Raw genomic sequence first — 16,185 nt, 5'->3', positions numbered from 1 at the left:
CTTTCTTTTCCTTTTATTAATTAAAGATTAGTGAGTGGGGGGGGGGGGGGGGGGATGGGGGGGGGTGAGAGGGATTTTTTTTGTTTTCATTTTCATATTTTAAAAAATGTATGGATGTGGTTTTAAAATTCTTAAATGAAATGTTAAAATAAAAGAGTGGTGAATGCCTGGAATGCTTTGCCGAGGGTGGTGGTGGAGGTTGGTACATAGGGCCACTCTTAGATAGGCACAAGGATGTAAGAAAAATAGAGAATTATGGGTGTGAGGTAGGAAAAAAATCAGATTGTTGTGGAGTAGGTTTTCATGGGTTGGCACAACATCATGGGCTAAAGAGCCTGTGCTCTGCTGTAATGTTTGATGTTCTAAATGTGAGCAATGTGTTTGTGGTCTATGATGATGGCATAGATTGGAAATTATGGGAAAATATGAGGATTATTTCTGACTCCGATTATAAATAGATTATATGGATTCACAGAACAAATGATAGACCCACTTGAAACCTTGTATAAAAATGTAGCCTGAGCACCAAACTGTGATAACTTACATTAAACTTAACATTATTCTTGCAGTTAAACTTTTGTATCTGAGATGGTTGACACGGAATTAACTGGTTTGTACTTGATTAAAGGATGTAAAAAGTTGACCATGAGCTGATGAAAATAAAGGATTTTAGCTGCAACAACTTTTGATGGAGAATTAACTGAATTGAAAACGGAACTTTCCTCGTCCTGGGTGGACTAAATTGAGCCAATGTTTTATCCTCCACTAAAGTCATGAAAGAATTCCTGGGAGTGTAAAGTGGGTGGACCTACCATTTCCTTGTGAATTTCACTCTCCTCGTAGACCTCTTGTAACTTTTCTCTCTTATTAGAAATTGCCTTCACCTCAACTCATGAACTATCGAGAAACCTGGGCAAATAATCCGGAGATACAAGTTCAATTCTCTCCACACTCTGTAGGATATGAGAACCTATATAGTGTCCGCTCACAAGCTAACAAACCCTACACTCAGCACCCCATTATACTTTGTCACCTCCATTGGGCAGACCATACCATTTGGACACTCCACCACAGACACATGAAAGGACCACTTGATTTTCAGTTCAGTTACAGGAATACATTATCATATGGGCTGAGGGAATGTTTCGAGGATGTGCTCAAGGTTCCCTAAAGAAATGGAACCATCCCATTTCTCTTCCTTGATGCCTGATCAAAGTGGTGTGGAGCATTGAGAATCTGGAATCCATGCTTTGGCAGTGCACTAAAGCACTGTATTAAGATCAGGAGGAGAGTACCACCTCAGATACCACCTGCCCGATCAGACATTTCCGCCCCATTTCTGGAAGAGTTAGAAGTACTCACAACTGTGTCATGAATTTCATGACTTCAGTGGTCTGCAAAACATTCTGTTAACTCATTATTGTCTTTTTTACACAACCACGCAAGGCTAAGAATATTTATTTTACAATTTAATTAAACGTCCATCAAAACCTGCAAGAACCATGCAGAAATAATTAATTTTTAATCCCGCTGTATTTAAAAATAAATTAAATGCATTCTTGAGTTAAAAAACCTAGTTCTGATTATAGTAACCACAACATAACTAAATTTGCTTAAAATCCAATCAAATCTACAAAGTAAATCTTCCATCCTTCCCCACCCTGCCCTTAACTGACTCCATACCTGCAACATTGGTTTTTAATTAATTTAGACATACAGCATGGTAAGGCCCTTTCAGCCCATGAGCCCATCCTACCCAATTACACCAAATTGGCCTACAACCCCCGATACATTTTGAACAGTGGAAGGAAACCGGAGCACCAGGAGGAAACCGACGCAGGCTTGGGGAGAATGTACAGACCCCTGACAGACAGCGCCGGATTCGAACCCCCGTGCCAACTGCTGGCGCTGCAACTACGTTAACTACGTTAACTACGTTACTTGTGCCATGGTCTTTGATAGCACTCAGTTCAAGAGTTAATAGAAACAGGTAACATGTGTTAACTATGTTGATGATGCTTACATTCTGTGACTGAATAAAGAACGATACTTCAAAAATTGACGTTTAATCCTTTGTACTAAAAAAATTGCTATTTGAACAATTTGGCATGATGGATATGGTCTTTAATTATTTGTCACTTAAGTTGCAAGTGGCAGAATAAAAAATGCTTAAATATAGCCCTTTTGCTTGTTACTTTCTGATGGACAATACATTAATTTTATTGTTAAAAAGCCACACTTACCCAAGGTCCAAAAATTTCCGTCTTGTCTTTCTGTCTAACCCAACCGTGGGACTTGCTGGTTCAGCTGGGCTTGTTTCTTTACTCCCCTCTGAACATATGGCACAAAAATGCAAGTAAAACAAGAGGGCTACTGTGACAACATCGAGAAAACATCGTTAGAATGCCCTTCCCCAATTCTTCTGTCGCACACTTACTAGCACAGGAACCATGAATATCTATCTTGTAAGAAGGTGGGCATTTCATTTTGATTTATCAATACAACCATAAATTATTGTGACTCCATGTCATGCTGGAATTAATCAGTTCGGACAATGCACCAAGATGGTTCATCGAAAACTAACCGTGAAGGTAGTTGATAATTATTTATGGTCTTTTTATATTCTTAATTAATGGCGAGACACTACTAAGTTCATAAATAATGATGCTCTCCAGTGGTATCTCATTAATCTCAGAGGCAATGTCAAATGATTTGGTTCCAAATGATTAAAATGCAAAACAAACTGAGTTTAAAAACTTGATCAGATTAATTGAAAAGATATGGCAATCCTCCAGAAGACCCGAAAGGGAAACATTTGTGATTTCTGATGAAAAATCATTAACCTGAAGCAGGATAACTTTAGCCCCTTTCACACTTGCAATTGGTCCCAGGAAGTAATGGCCAAACAAGCCCATAAAAAGGGTCCAGTGTGAAAGGAAAATCTTCCCAACGCCGGAGTGAGATGACGTCTTCTCACGACGGAGATAGACTGCCTCGATCTTCAGACCAATCCCTGTCCTCTTCAGATGCCGTCATTGCAATCAGGCAAGTGTAGAACAGGCAATGGCATTCTGGGATAGAAATGACCCAAGTTTTTGCATGAGTGCAGGAACGTGAAGGAAGAAAAGATTGAAATAAAGGCATAAACTTTGCTGTGGGGAAGTCGCAGTGGGGGAGAGACAGAGAGAGAGAGAGAGAGAGAGAGAGAGAGAGAGAGAGAGAGAGAGAGAGAGAGAGGAAACAAATAGCAATAGTGGACAACTTTTAAACAGAATGGGAAAGTTGATAGCTCTATATAGTGCACAATTTATAAAGACCATGGGAAAAAGTGATGATGGACCTGACTTCCCAAAATGCTGTGCAGCTGAGAAACCCCTCCATGATTGCTCTGTGGATGCAATGATGAATACAGCCCTTGGTTGTGTATGGTTGGTTTTGAAATGATAAATGTTGAGAGAAGTCTCCAAGGGACTATTCAGTCATGACCACAAACCTGAACTTTCCAGAGAAGGGGCAACTTCAGATGTCAGCACAGATATCTCCTTCAACAAAAGCAGGTGTACGATGTGCTTGCAGGTACACATTCAGTTTGAAATACCATTATTAGAAAAGGAGAATTAATTAAAGTTGGTGGCAGTGAGGTGAAGAGATGGATACAAGATATAATTTGTAGCATGCAATTTGCGATCTTCATGCTTGACACCAAACATTCGTTCTGGACATTCTCTTCCAACTTTCATCACGGCATAATATTGCCTTTGCACAGAGGAAAGAATTCGAGAATGTTTAGGGATTGATGAGCAATTCTCCTGCTTAATGGAAGACTGTCTGGCCCATGACTGCTTAAAATGGAGGAGAAGGACATGAGATGGCAGTGAGAGCATTAAAATGAAGCCCAGTGCAATTAGTAAGGAAGTGCATAACCTCCTTGACTTCTTGTTTTTAGTTGTTCCATTGTAGTAAAATCTTCAGCTATAGCGAGTAAGAATTTCAGTGCATATATACATTGAGCAATCTATGGACAATAGTCTCAGTATCATTATTTTCCCGTTTAAACAACATTTGCAACGCAGACTGAATTAATGATAGTCCACTCTAGGCAACTAAAGGTCTCTGGGCTGATTTTGTTGCTTAACTGCAGACAATAAACTTTAACTCCCTTCACTGAAACTAATTCCCTTACCTTGAACAGAGTGCCTGTGCAACAATTAATTTTCATCTAAGTTTTTAATCTAAAACCAAACTAGTATCAGGCACAATAATTGAATGAAAACTGTGTTTTCACTTTACAAATAGATGTAATATGAATGCATTGAAAAAAATAATGTGGGTCTGGCAACATAAATTATTTTGGTGTGGATTCCCTCTGACTCAGAGTTTGAATGAGATATTGGCCTTACAGGGCCTATTTTACACATGTACAGAGATATAGGGAATCGCAGAAGAATTCACCACCATCCTTTCACACACAGCTCCTGAAAGGAATCATTGTAAAGCAAAAAAAAAGGTGAGAGATGTCATATAATTATAAGCAAGATGAGCAGAGGATGCGAAGAGTGTGCAGATAGATAGAGATAGATGGTGAGTTGAAATGGATTGCTTAAATAAGTAGATAGGTTAAGTGATTAGTTCAGCAGGTGGCTGACCTTTGCTACAATTGACAAGACTGGTGTGCACATGGGACCTGTCATGATCTCTGCCAAGGACAACTGAGAAAATGGTAGAGTCTGTCCCTGCGAAACCAGCAGGTTCCATTATAATGATGTCCAATTTTGTCTGTAAGTCATAAATTACACAAAAAGCACTCAGTATGACAGTGTTTCCCAAAGTTTTTTTTTCTTTTCACTCACATTCCTCTTTAAGTAATCCCTATGCCATAGTTACTCTGTGATTAGTATGTGAGTGGGGTATAAAGGTTGAGAACCTCTGCTCGAGACTCAATAGTTAATGAAATATTTTGCTTCAGAAAAAATTGTCATTGGCCCATTTTCTTTGGAGTTATGAAACCCTGCACATAACGAGTCAATGAGGTACGATTAAAACAGTGGTTTTTAAACCTTTTTCTTCCCAATCACAAACCACCTTAAGCAATCCCTTACTTATGGCACCTATGGCATAGGATTACTTGGATGTGAGTGGAAAGAAAAAGTTTGAGATACCCTGCACTACGGCAACCATGCCTCCACAATATTGCAATGACTGGCTTCAAAAGCACTTGAGTCTAATAAGGAAGACAATTACTGAAAATGGAGAGAGAGAGGAAACAAATTCTGCTGTTAGCAGTAGCGAATGTACATTGGATTTTGAATTAAATAGCATGATGTGTGCTTTCTTGTATTTAATCTATGGCTATCCAAAATTGGTGTTTGTAACTTCAGGATAACGTGAACCTCCATCCATGGTTCTACATTAAGATGCAATATTGTAGATGGCATCTATAAACTTTCTCTGTATTGCTTGATATGATGAACAAACCTGACTCCAGCAATAAGGAGAACCAATCTTAAATTGGGGAAAATAATTTCAAAATAGAGCAACAACACCTTCACTGTGCTTTCCTGTTTTTCTCTCCCTCCTCATGTAAACTGGAGAGGTGTCGGAGCTGTGGCAGGACTTAGAAGGGGAACTGGTCGGAGTTGGACCCAAGGCTTCTTGAGAGGATGCATTGGTCAGAGTCTGGTAACGTGCCATCGCCTTCGATGCCTGCTCTTCTTCTTCGAACGTCCTCCTCACAGTGTTCACATCAAACGAGAAGGATGCAGCCCGCTGGGAGGGAGATGCTGAAGAGATGACTGAATCAGAGGATGCAGAAGAGCCTCGGAGGGAGGAATGTAAAGGAGATCTCATATTGTGCAGTGGGCTCCCAATGCTCTCTGATACCTGAAATTATCAAATGAAAAGCAGAATGGATTTGTAAGAAAATTATAATCATTCTGGCTACTATGATAAGATTAAATTCTGATAGTTTGATATATATTCAATTATTCCATTTATAATTTACCTTACCATCTCAATTTTTCTATTGCTTTGATTGACATTTTTTGCCCATTGGTCTTTTGACGACATTAAATGAGATTGCCTCGGGTGTCAGCTTAGAATATGGCGAGCTCTCCACTGGCCACCGTGACAGAGGTGCACCAAAGAAAAGGTACAAGGACTGCCTAAAGAAATCTCTTGGTGCCTGCCACATTGACCACCGCCAGTGGGCTGATATCGCCTCAAACCGTGCATCTTGGCGCCTCACAGTTTGGCGGGCAGCAACCTCCTTTGAAGAAGACCGCAGAGCCCACCTCACTGACAAAAGGCAAAGGAGGAAAAACCCAACACCCAACCCCAACCCACCAATTTTCCCCTGCAGCCGCTGCAACCGTGTCTGCCTGTCCCGCATCGGACTTGTCAGCCACAAACGAGCCTGCAGCTGACGTGGACTTTTACCCCCTCCATAAATCTTCATCCGCGAAGCCAAGCCAAAGAAAATGTGATTGCCTCGGGTGTCAGCTTAGAACAGAGATGTGCAGGAATTTCTATTATTTCACCCCATAAGCCAAAAGACCATAAGGCTCTTGGGCCAGAAGGGCTTGTTACTGTGCTGTAGGTCTAAAAAAGATTAGATAATTTGGTGAAGACAGTGGGTGATGGAGCATAAATAGACTATTCAGCCCATTGAGTCTGCCCCAACAGTTAATCAGGAGCTGATCCATTTTCCCACTCAGCCCCAGTGCCCGACCTTCTCTCCATGATGAGAACCTATCAATCTCTATCATAAATACACTGGCTTCCACAACTGCCTGTGGGAACAAATTCCACAGATTTACCACCCTTGGGCTAAAGAATTTCCTCCACATCTCTGTTCTAAGCAGGTGCCCTTCAATCCTGAAGTTGCGCCATCGTGCCCTAGATTCTCCCACCAAGGGAAACAACCAATTTTTCCATGCCTTTCAACATTTGAAATGTTTCATTCTCCTAAATTATATCCGTTGAAGCCAAGAGCTGTCAAATGCTCCGGATACTTTGTAAGGAATATGAAGAGATTTGGCACGTCACCAAAAACTCTCAGCGACTTCTACAGGTGTATCGTAGAGAGCATTCTGGCTGGTTGCATCACTCCTGGTATGGAAGGGCCATTGTTCAGGACAAGAAAAGCTCCTGAAGGTCATTAACTCAGCCTGCGACATCACAGGCACCAGTGTTCAGTCCATCGAGGACATCTACAAGAGACAGTAACTTAAGAAAGCAGCCTCTATCCTCAACTTTTTTGTTTCCACTCACATACCACCTTAAGTAATCTCTATGCCATAGGTGCTCTGTGATTAGTAAGGTGGTATGTGAGTGGGGAGGGAAGGTTGAGGACCACTGCTCTACACCCAAATTTTACTGAAATATTTTGCTTGAGAAAAATTGTCATTGGCCCATTCCCTTTGGAGTTATGAAACCGTGCACATAACGAGTCAATGACGGACGATTAAAACAGTGGTTTTCAAACTTTTTCTTTCCACCCACATACCACCTTTACCAATCCCTTACTAATCACAGAGCACTGATGTCTTAGGGATTACTTAAGGTGGTACGTGAGTAGAAAGAAAAAGTTTGAAAACCACTGATATAAATGCTTGCACTGTGACGCTGCCGGAAAACAACAAATTTTGTGACATGTTCATGACAATAAATTCTGATACTGATTATGCTTTAGTTCCTGTTCAGTGATCTTAGTTCAATCCTGACAATCAGATGCTGTTTCTGTGGAATTTGCATAATTTTCCCATGACCACTCGTTGTCCAGTTTTCTCTCACCTCCCTGGTAGGAAGGTTGCCGGCTGTAATGGCAGGCACCGTCGTAAGAGAATCAGGGTCATTGATGGGGATCTGAGACGGAACAAGGAAGTGAGGAGATTACACTGATGGAATGCTCTGAGAGCTAGCATCAACTCATTGGGCAGAATGGTTTTCTTCTGTGTCATGAAAGAAAATATAAGAAATAGATAACAGGGTAGTGCTCACTTGATATTCAATTCACATGGTATTACATCGGGTTCATTAAGCAGAAGCAGAAAATAATTGGTAGTTATCTCCAACCACAGGCCTCTGAGACCAATTAAAGTGTCGAGCCATTGGCCGACTGAGATCGGCTAACGGCATAAATTAGAGCTTCTGCATGCCATGCTCCATCACCCACTGTCTTCACCAAATTATCTAATCTTTTTTAGACCTACAGCACAGTAACAGGCCCTTCTGGCCCAAGATCTATGCCTCCCAATTACACCAATTAACCAACAACCTCCGAACATTTATTTAACGGGTGGGAGGAAATCGGGGCACCCAGAGGGAACACAGACGGACACGAGGAGAGTATACAATCTCTTTACAGACAGCGCTGGATCCAAACCTGTGTCGCTAGAGCAGTAATAATGTCGCGCTAACCAAGCCACCCACAGTTGGATGAGGCTGGTGGTATTATCAGTTCAACACTCACAATAATGACTTACTTTTCTTTCCAGGCTGTCATCACCTTCTGTAGAGCTTATGCTATCTCTTAGCCGAGATCTTGAAGGTCGCTGCCGTCTTGCCTTAACAGACAGTTGGGCTCGAGCTTTCTGCAAACTACTGTCGAGTCTTTCTGTCTCTGGAATCAGCTCATTAAAATCTGCAGCAACATTAAATATATTAATGCCAGGAAGAACTGTATTAGTCATAATAAGAGCATGCAAAATTGTCCATGGGGAATTAAACCAAACTAAATGTTGCAGTGCATAAGATAATATGAAAATTATAACTGTAATTGAACTTGATTGTTTTCTCTGGAGCATTCAATGCTAAGGAATGACCTGATAGGGTATTTAAAATGATAAGAGACACAGATAGGATGGATAGGCAAGCGTCTTTATCCCAGGGTGGAACTATCAAATACGACTGGACATAGATTTAAGGTGTGAGGGAGAGATGTGTGTGCCCAAAAAGATTGCTAAGTGCCTGGAATGTACTGCCAGGAGATTGCTAGAAGCAGATAAGATAGGTCCATTGAAGAAGGCATTTAGATCGACACATAAACAGGCAGGAAATAGGTGGATATGGACTACGTGCTGATTGACGGGATTAGTCAGATCAACATCGTCAGCACAGACATGATGGGCTGAAGGAACTGTTTTGTTATTCAATGTTCGACTGTCATTCAAGGAAAAGAATCAAGCCCTCCTCTCCAAACAGATCTTCAAGGGGCTTTCACTCTTGCAATATGGTTCCTTACAGCAGTGATTACACTCCAAAGAAACTTCACTGTGCATTAAATGCTTCTTGGCAATCTTGACGAAAATACGAATCCCTCTCACCTTCTTTACTCAACTTGACTGATATGTGACACCTGGCCCACAGTAAATTTGACTTTTGAAGTGGTCCACCTTGCCATTCAACTACAAAAAATGGGCAGTAAATTCTGGCTTTAGCAACCATCCTGAGAAAGTCTTTGGAACAACTCAAATGTGGTCGAGTTGAATAAAATTTTAAATTTAGACATACAACGTGGTAACAGGCCCTTTCGGCCCACGAGCCTGTGCCGCCCAATTACACCCAATAGGCCTACAACCCTGATACATTTTTGAACGGTGGGAGGAAACCGCAGCACCTTGAGGAAACCCAGGGAGACAGGGAGAACACAGGGAGAACTCCTAACAGACAGCTCAGGTTTTGAGACCGCATCCCAGTCGCTGGTGCTGTAACAGTACTGCACTAACCATGCTGCCCACATAATGATGCCTGAAAAAAACAGATAAAATATTCCAATCTAAGATTACTCTGTTTTTGTTACTTGTTCTCCAGTCTGTTCAAGGAGACACAATACCATTTGATCACACGGGTGTCAGAATCACTGTAGAGTGTAGAAAGGATTTCAAATCAATAAAAAAATTATTGTGTAGAAGCTTCTAAAACGTATTTGAGGAAACACAATGTACAACAGAGAAGCAAAGAAAAAAATCTTGCAATGAAACAAGTGTTAGAAAAAAAAAATGACCTATTGTTTCTTTCAGTGCATTGATATTATTAACAATACTGAGATGTGGTTACAATTTTAAAAAAGCTGGAACTGAGGTAGAATAAAATATTTAAACAGATAAACAGCCAGGCTAAGTGGAAGAGGGTTATGACTGGTAATGGATTACACCACAAACATTCAAAAGATGAAAGAAGCAATTTATGTTCAAACTGAATGAGGGTGTGAGAGAGAGAGAGAGAGAGAGAGAGAGAGAGAGAGAGAGAGAGAGAGAGAGAGTTCCAGAATAAAAATTGATGACTGGTACTAGTTGCCAAGAGCACACCTGTGCACATCGATTAAACGCAGAGCCAAGCACTGCTGTGATCACTCACAGCACAACCGTTTAGCAGTGATTTATTCGCACCTGATATGTAGTATTTTGTGTATTGTTCCTATGCACATGTTCGTTTGTTGTCACCATTGCTTAACTCCAGGTTGCGAGCTATGGGCTCCGGAGAGTCGATTGCAAGTGGCCCATCTTGGATCCCAAGCAATGGCTAGCGGTGACACTGGAGATCAGGATCATGTGCATGGACTCGTTTAGTTACATGATACACTGTGCCTGTGGGTGGTGGCTACTGAAGAAGTTAAACCTTTGTTTCTTGGTACACCGTGCCTGTGTACTGTGTACGTTAGTCTGTCAGTGTGTGGATGTTTTGTGAATTCACCTGTGTGTAAATAAAGATCATTGTTTATTCATAACACGTGTTGAACCTATTCTGAACAGAACATTTTGCGCAAACAGTCAATATTCATGGTACATGTAAAAAGATAGAGATAGCATTTTTTTCCTGAGAAGAGCAGTTAAATATCTCTGGTAAAATACAGTGAATGGAGAATTATCATATTCATCAGATGTTCAATGGTTTGGATAAAATGGGAAAATATATCTTGAAAGATTAAAAAAACCCAGATTATCTAAATGGTCAGAGATGGCAGATCTAATCCTGTATCCTGGTGCATGATTCAAAAAAAAAATTCTTACTACAGGTAAGAACACAATTCTGGAGAAACTTAGAGGTCAAACAGCGCACTTTATATAACAATGATGAAGATACATAACCAACGTTTCGGCCTTTAGCTCTTCATTAAGGTATGAGTAAAATGTTGGCTATTGCCCAAACAAAATGGAGGAGCACTGTTCCGTAGTCAGGAGGTCCAGGGCCTCATGTACCATCAAACCAACACCATCTGTAATTTGGAGGAGCAGCATCCATTTGGGCACTCTCCAACCGGATTGCATCGACACCAACTTCTCTGGTTTCTGCTCGACCATTCCCTGCTCTCCCTCCCTTCCTCATCCTTCTGCCTTCTTTCCTGCAGCTCTCCACCCACTTGCCTCCCCCATCACAGAGCCATTCCCCTTTGTTCGCTGGAGTGCCCTCCCTCCCTTACCACCAATGACGTCCTGCCTGCGGAACAGCGCCGCCCCTCCCTCCCTCCATTTTGTTGGGGAACCTGCTTACATCCTGCTCCTACCTTGACGAAGGGCTCCAATGCTGGTTGTGTATCTTTATCTATAAAGTGCACTGTTTGACCTGCTGAGTTTCCCCAGCGTTGTGTCTGCAGATGACCGTATTTTTCTTATGTTACTAGTGGTAGTCTGGAGTGCAGATGAGGTTACAAATGGATCTGCCATGATCTCATTAAATGGCTGAGTAACCTACTGAGGCTGTGTGGGTTGTGTGTTTGTATAAATCAATCTCAGTCACTTTAAGCAGTATGGTCCCCGAGCTTGAGTGATAGGAAAATTACCCAATCACACCACTGCTACGGACTCATTTCATCACCCAGATGCAGGCCATTTAAAATAATCTGGCATTTTGTTCGATACAAACATGACAGGAAGTGGCACACGTGACGACTGTTTGCTTGATGGTATTCGGTAGCAGTCTGAATAGAAACTAGACTCTAAATAAAATCTATCAATTGCGTCTGAAGCTCAGTATCTCGAAATATATAGTTAAAATAAAACTTGAACCAGCTCAATTGGTGATTGGTATCATCAATCTGACTCTCCCCCACAAAAAGCTGTGCATCACCAGATTAATGGCTGTAATTAACTTCTGTCTGACTGATGGGAACTCCACACTCAAAGAACACAAGAGCAAGTTTCTATACATTCTTTCACTGTAAGCTATCCTGTTCTCTTTTGTGTTTGCCAAGGAACGGATATGACATGTTGTCAAAATATTTTTTGTCACGGCAAGGCAGAACATATTTCAATAAAACAATCCATTAAATACAGTGCAGCTTTAAAAAGACTGGTTAACCGCCTAATATAGCAGATTGCCCAAATTCAAAGGTGACTTGAATTGAAGCTTATAATTTCCTTATTATTACAACTTGAGGCAGTGGTTACTTGATTACAGGTCACAGGCCGATGATTAATGGGTAGTCCGTGAGGCTAAAAGGTTAAAAGCTGGCTTCAATCGCTGGGTTTTCAAAAGAAATATACAGAAACTCTCAAGAAACAGCTTGTTTCCATTAGAAGTAATATGTGCCCTTTGGCCTGAAGAAGAACAACATGTTCCTGCAGTTCTTGAAACCAGAAGTTATAGGAAATATACTACAGCTCTTGTAAAATAACATGACTTGAAAGTGCTGCAATCTTCAAGCAAGGGCAAAGGTGCCAATCTGATGGGTGAGCTTGACAATGAAGAAAATAAATGAGGCCCCCGACATTGGCCTCCTGAAAAATAAGTTTACATTCAGTACATTTACTTATTGGAATGGTTGAAAGTGTTACTGGAACAATGCCATCTGATGTTATTTGCATTGGCTTCAGCAGTTTTAATTAAAAAAACAAATTTGGGCAAACAGCATGGTAACAGGCCCTTCTGGCCCACAAGCCCATGCCACCCAAATACCCCAGCTGACCTACAACCCTGCTACATTTTGAAAGGTGGGAGGAAACCGGAGCACTCAGAGGAAACCTATGCAGATACGGGAGAATATACAAACTCCATACAGCCGGCTTTTGATGCACAGAAATATCGTTGAGCCACCACTCTAACTGTCCTAATGCAAGAAAAGCCTCTTGTTATCTGGAATCCAAGCAACCAGCAGCCTCAAGCAACTGGCAAAAAAAAAAATCAAGGAAAATAAATAGGTGAAAATTCAGGTTTACAATTGGCCGTTAGTTCGCCAACCCATCAAACGCGTAATCACAAGTAAATGGAAAACTCAATTATCTAGCGTCTGCCAATCCTCGTAAGTGCTGGACACTGGGGGGGGTTTGCTGTATGTGCAAACAAATGCCAAACAGGATTTCCTCAAGGGAAAATTAGTTTGAATATCAAACAAAGATCGAGCATTATTTACAGTGGACTTCTGTAGAATCCTGACCTTTGCTTTGCACTAACAGTTCCACTGAGAATTGGAATTGAGGGGGATTTACACTACAGAATTATTGGAATTAATTATGCTTAATAATAAATGAAATAAATTGTAAAACACAGTGAATAGATTTGTATGGCCCTTCCAGTATATTCTTTATCTGACTGGGAATAGCTATAAATGAATCTCATTGCAAGGTTCTCATTGATTTTTTTTTAATAAATAGGCATTTTGTTTGATACAAACATGACAGGAAGTGGCACACGTGACAAGGCTAGAAATTCCTATGTCTGGCTGCTACAAGCATTAAGCCACACGTCAGTTTCCTGAGCGGTGGTGGATTCCCAAAGATGATTAGGAACAGGTGTGTAGACTTGGAGAAAAAAAGGAAGATCTTACCAACAATTGATTAAGATTAGCATTCTCACAGGAGATCCACGTCAAGCATTAACTTTACCCTTTAAAAGAGTGATAGCCCCTATCCCATCAATATTTCGATCCCCATCTCCCTTCATGAATGTCTTTAGTGCGATTTATAATGGGCTTATAGTTAATTTTTTAAATTTTACTTACAGCACAGTCAAAGCCACTTAAACCCGTGCCGACCAATCACACCCAAATTATGTTTTGGATGGTGGGAGGAAATCAGAGCACTTAGAGACACAGGGAAAACATACAAACTCCTTGCAGACAGTGCCAGAATCTAACTCGGGACACTGGCGCTGTAACAGCGTCGCGCCAACTACTACACTAACCATTCCTTGCGGATGCTATTAAAATACTTCATCATATTGACAGACAAATTTGATCATTTTTAAATTGTAACAGGAACTAAAGTTTGAGGCAAGAAATGTTGTCTGGGTTAGAATAGAGAGGTAAATGTCAAAACAATTCTCAAATGTACTAAGGTCTTTATTAGCCATAGATTTTTGTGTATTATCTAGCCTAAAGGAGAAAATGAGAAACTTATTCTGACAGGATTCAAATTACTCTTCAAAATCTCAGTTTCTCATACCATGATTATTTTGAGGTTTTCAAATAATTTCACTGAAGAAATGCAAAATCAAAGCATAGTCGGGAGATCTTTGGCCTCGGAATTTAATTGGGTAATGTGTGGTTTTATGTGCTAGTTGATTGAATTGGAGTTGAAATCGAATGTAGCATACATTGGCGGACAGTGAGACTGAAATGCAGTTCTCTTCCCACTCAGCACACAATATTGTCAATCATCCATCCATGTTTGACATCTTGCTTCAAAGCTGGCCTGTCCATGTGTAAAAGGAAAAGCAGACTTACAGGAGGGAGACAAGCTGTCCAATCCCAGCTGTAAGTGCTTTATTTAAACCTCTGTCAGGTAGATCAGCTTGAAAGGCTGACAATCCTTAATAGGCCAGATTTTGCCAGATGCTGCAGCTACAAACTTCAGTCTTTATCATCTGCTCCAACTGAACTGACCACTTCCAGAGCTTTGATGCCCAATCATCTGTTAGGCATGTGGTGCTCACTCCTGTTTGTGACCTACGACTCCCACCTATTTCTTGGAGTGCTCATTAAAAACCATTGCTCTCAGTTCCCAGCAAGACAGAGAGCTCGTGAATTCATATTGCCTTTGTTCTCCTTGAAATTGTGCTGCACCTCCATCGTGAATCACTCAGGGAGTCACAGTATTTACAGTCACAACACCTTGTCCATTTTACGCTTGAGATCATTTCTCCCATGCAACCTTGGAGAAAACTGGTGCGTCCCCTGCTTGATGCTATTTTAGTGGTAATTCTATGTAATTTAGCTTATCCAAGCCTTTGCATACTTCAGGGTGGGATGGGTGGGGGGGGCGGGGGGGAGGTGGGGGGCAGTTTTGCCACCGATCTACAAAGAATAACTTTAAAAGGGGAGTTTAACATTTTGTCGCTGAAATATAGCGGATTGCACAATTGTCATGAAGGTCACTGCTTAACTGTGATGTACACCAGAAACTTGTTGGCTGCATTATCCAGTGCTTTCTGAACTCCAGATCCTTTGTCAGCTAATACCAGTTCTGCTCAATCAGGTTTTTCCATTAGTCAATCCCATCAGAAATAGAAAATCATTTGGAGTGCCTTTGGAGAAACCTGCCTAATAAAACATTCAATCACTGTGTTGCCTTCAGGATTTTCAGATTTCAGACTTCAGATTTATTGTCAGAGTTCATACATTTTTTTAAATTTTATTGATAAATTTAAAAACCACAAATAATTTCAAATATTATATTGTAGTGGCTACTTTAGTAGAGCTACTAAAGCAATACGCACACAAGACTGATTTATTCGGGTTTTACAAGCTTCTTTTATATACTGCATGTTCCGGGCTCCACGTGACAAGGTGGGACATCACAATGAGTTTTCTGCTGATCCACAGGACCAGCAGGTTTAAATTAAACCCTGTGAGCATCCCGCGCCTTCTGGCAGGAGTCTCAGCAGATCAACGGGCCATTCCTCGGCATGCAGCACCATTCGCATGTGGTCCATTAGGTGAGTATTCAGCTGTCTGTAATATGGTTTTGCACGCCTGCAGAACTGCGCCGGCGATGGTTCGTGACACCATGCTGTGCACCGCTACATGGCCACTACATTATAATATTATAAATCTGTGGTGCACTGTTGGACAGAAGCAAACACACAAAACCGAAGAGACTGTACAACAGGCTTTAATCGACAAAGATATCCAGAGATCAGGGCTGGTTATACTGCTGTAAACTCTGAGTGAGTCTTCGGAGGCCCGGCTCAGGCTTATACCCCGGAGGGTGATTGACACTCGACCAGTTGGAGCTTGATCCATTCAGGTCG

The 16,185-nt window shown here is 41.2% G+C and overlaps 1 protein-coding gene across 1 annotated transcript in view; it reads right to left on the bottom strand.

Annotated features, from left to right (window-relative positions):
* The window catches only part of samd14 (sterile alpha motif domain containing 14), a 103,382-nt gene that overhangs the window by 38,994 nt on the left and 48,203 nt on the right, over window positions 1-16,185 (bottom strand). Inside the window, exons 3-5 of the mRNA XM_069904660.1 lie at window positions 8,484-8,641; window positions 5,544-5,880; window positions 2,244-2,331 (exon numbers count right to left, since the gene is read on the bottom strand). Of these exons, the coding sequence (XP_069760761.1) occupies window positions 2,244-2,331; window positions 5,544-5,880; window positions 8,484-8,641 (583 nt within the window). The remainder of the gene's footprint in view (window positions 1-2,243; window positions 2,332-5,543; window positions 5,881-8,483; window positions 8,642-16,185) is intronic.

This window comes from Narcine bancroftii, chromosome 12 (assembly GCF_036971445.1).
Source record: "Narcine bancroftii isolate sNarBan1 chromosome 12, sNarBan1.hap1, whole genome shotgun sequence".
Lineage (NCBI taxonomy): Eukaryota > Metazoa > Chordata > Chondrichthyes > Torpediniformes > Narcinidae > Narcine > Narcine bancroftii.
This window is presented reverse-complemented; position numbering and strand designations above follow the sequence as displayed.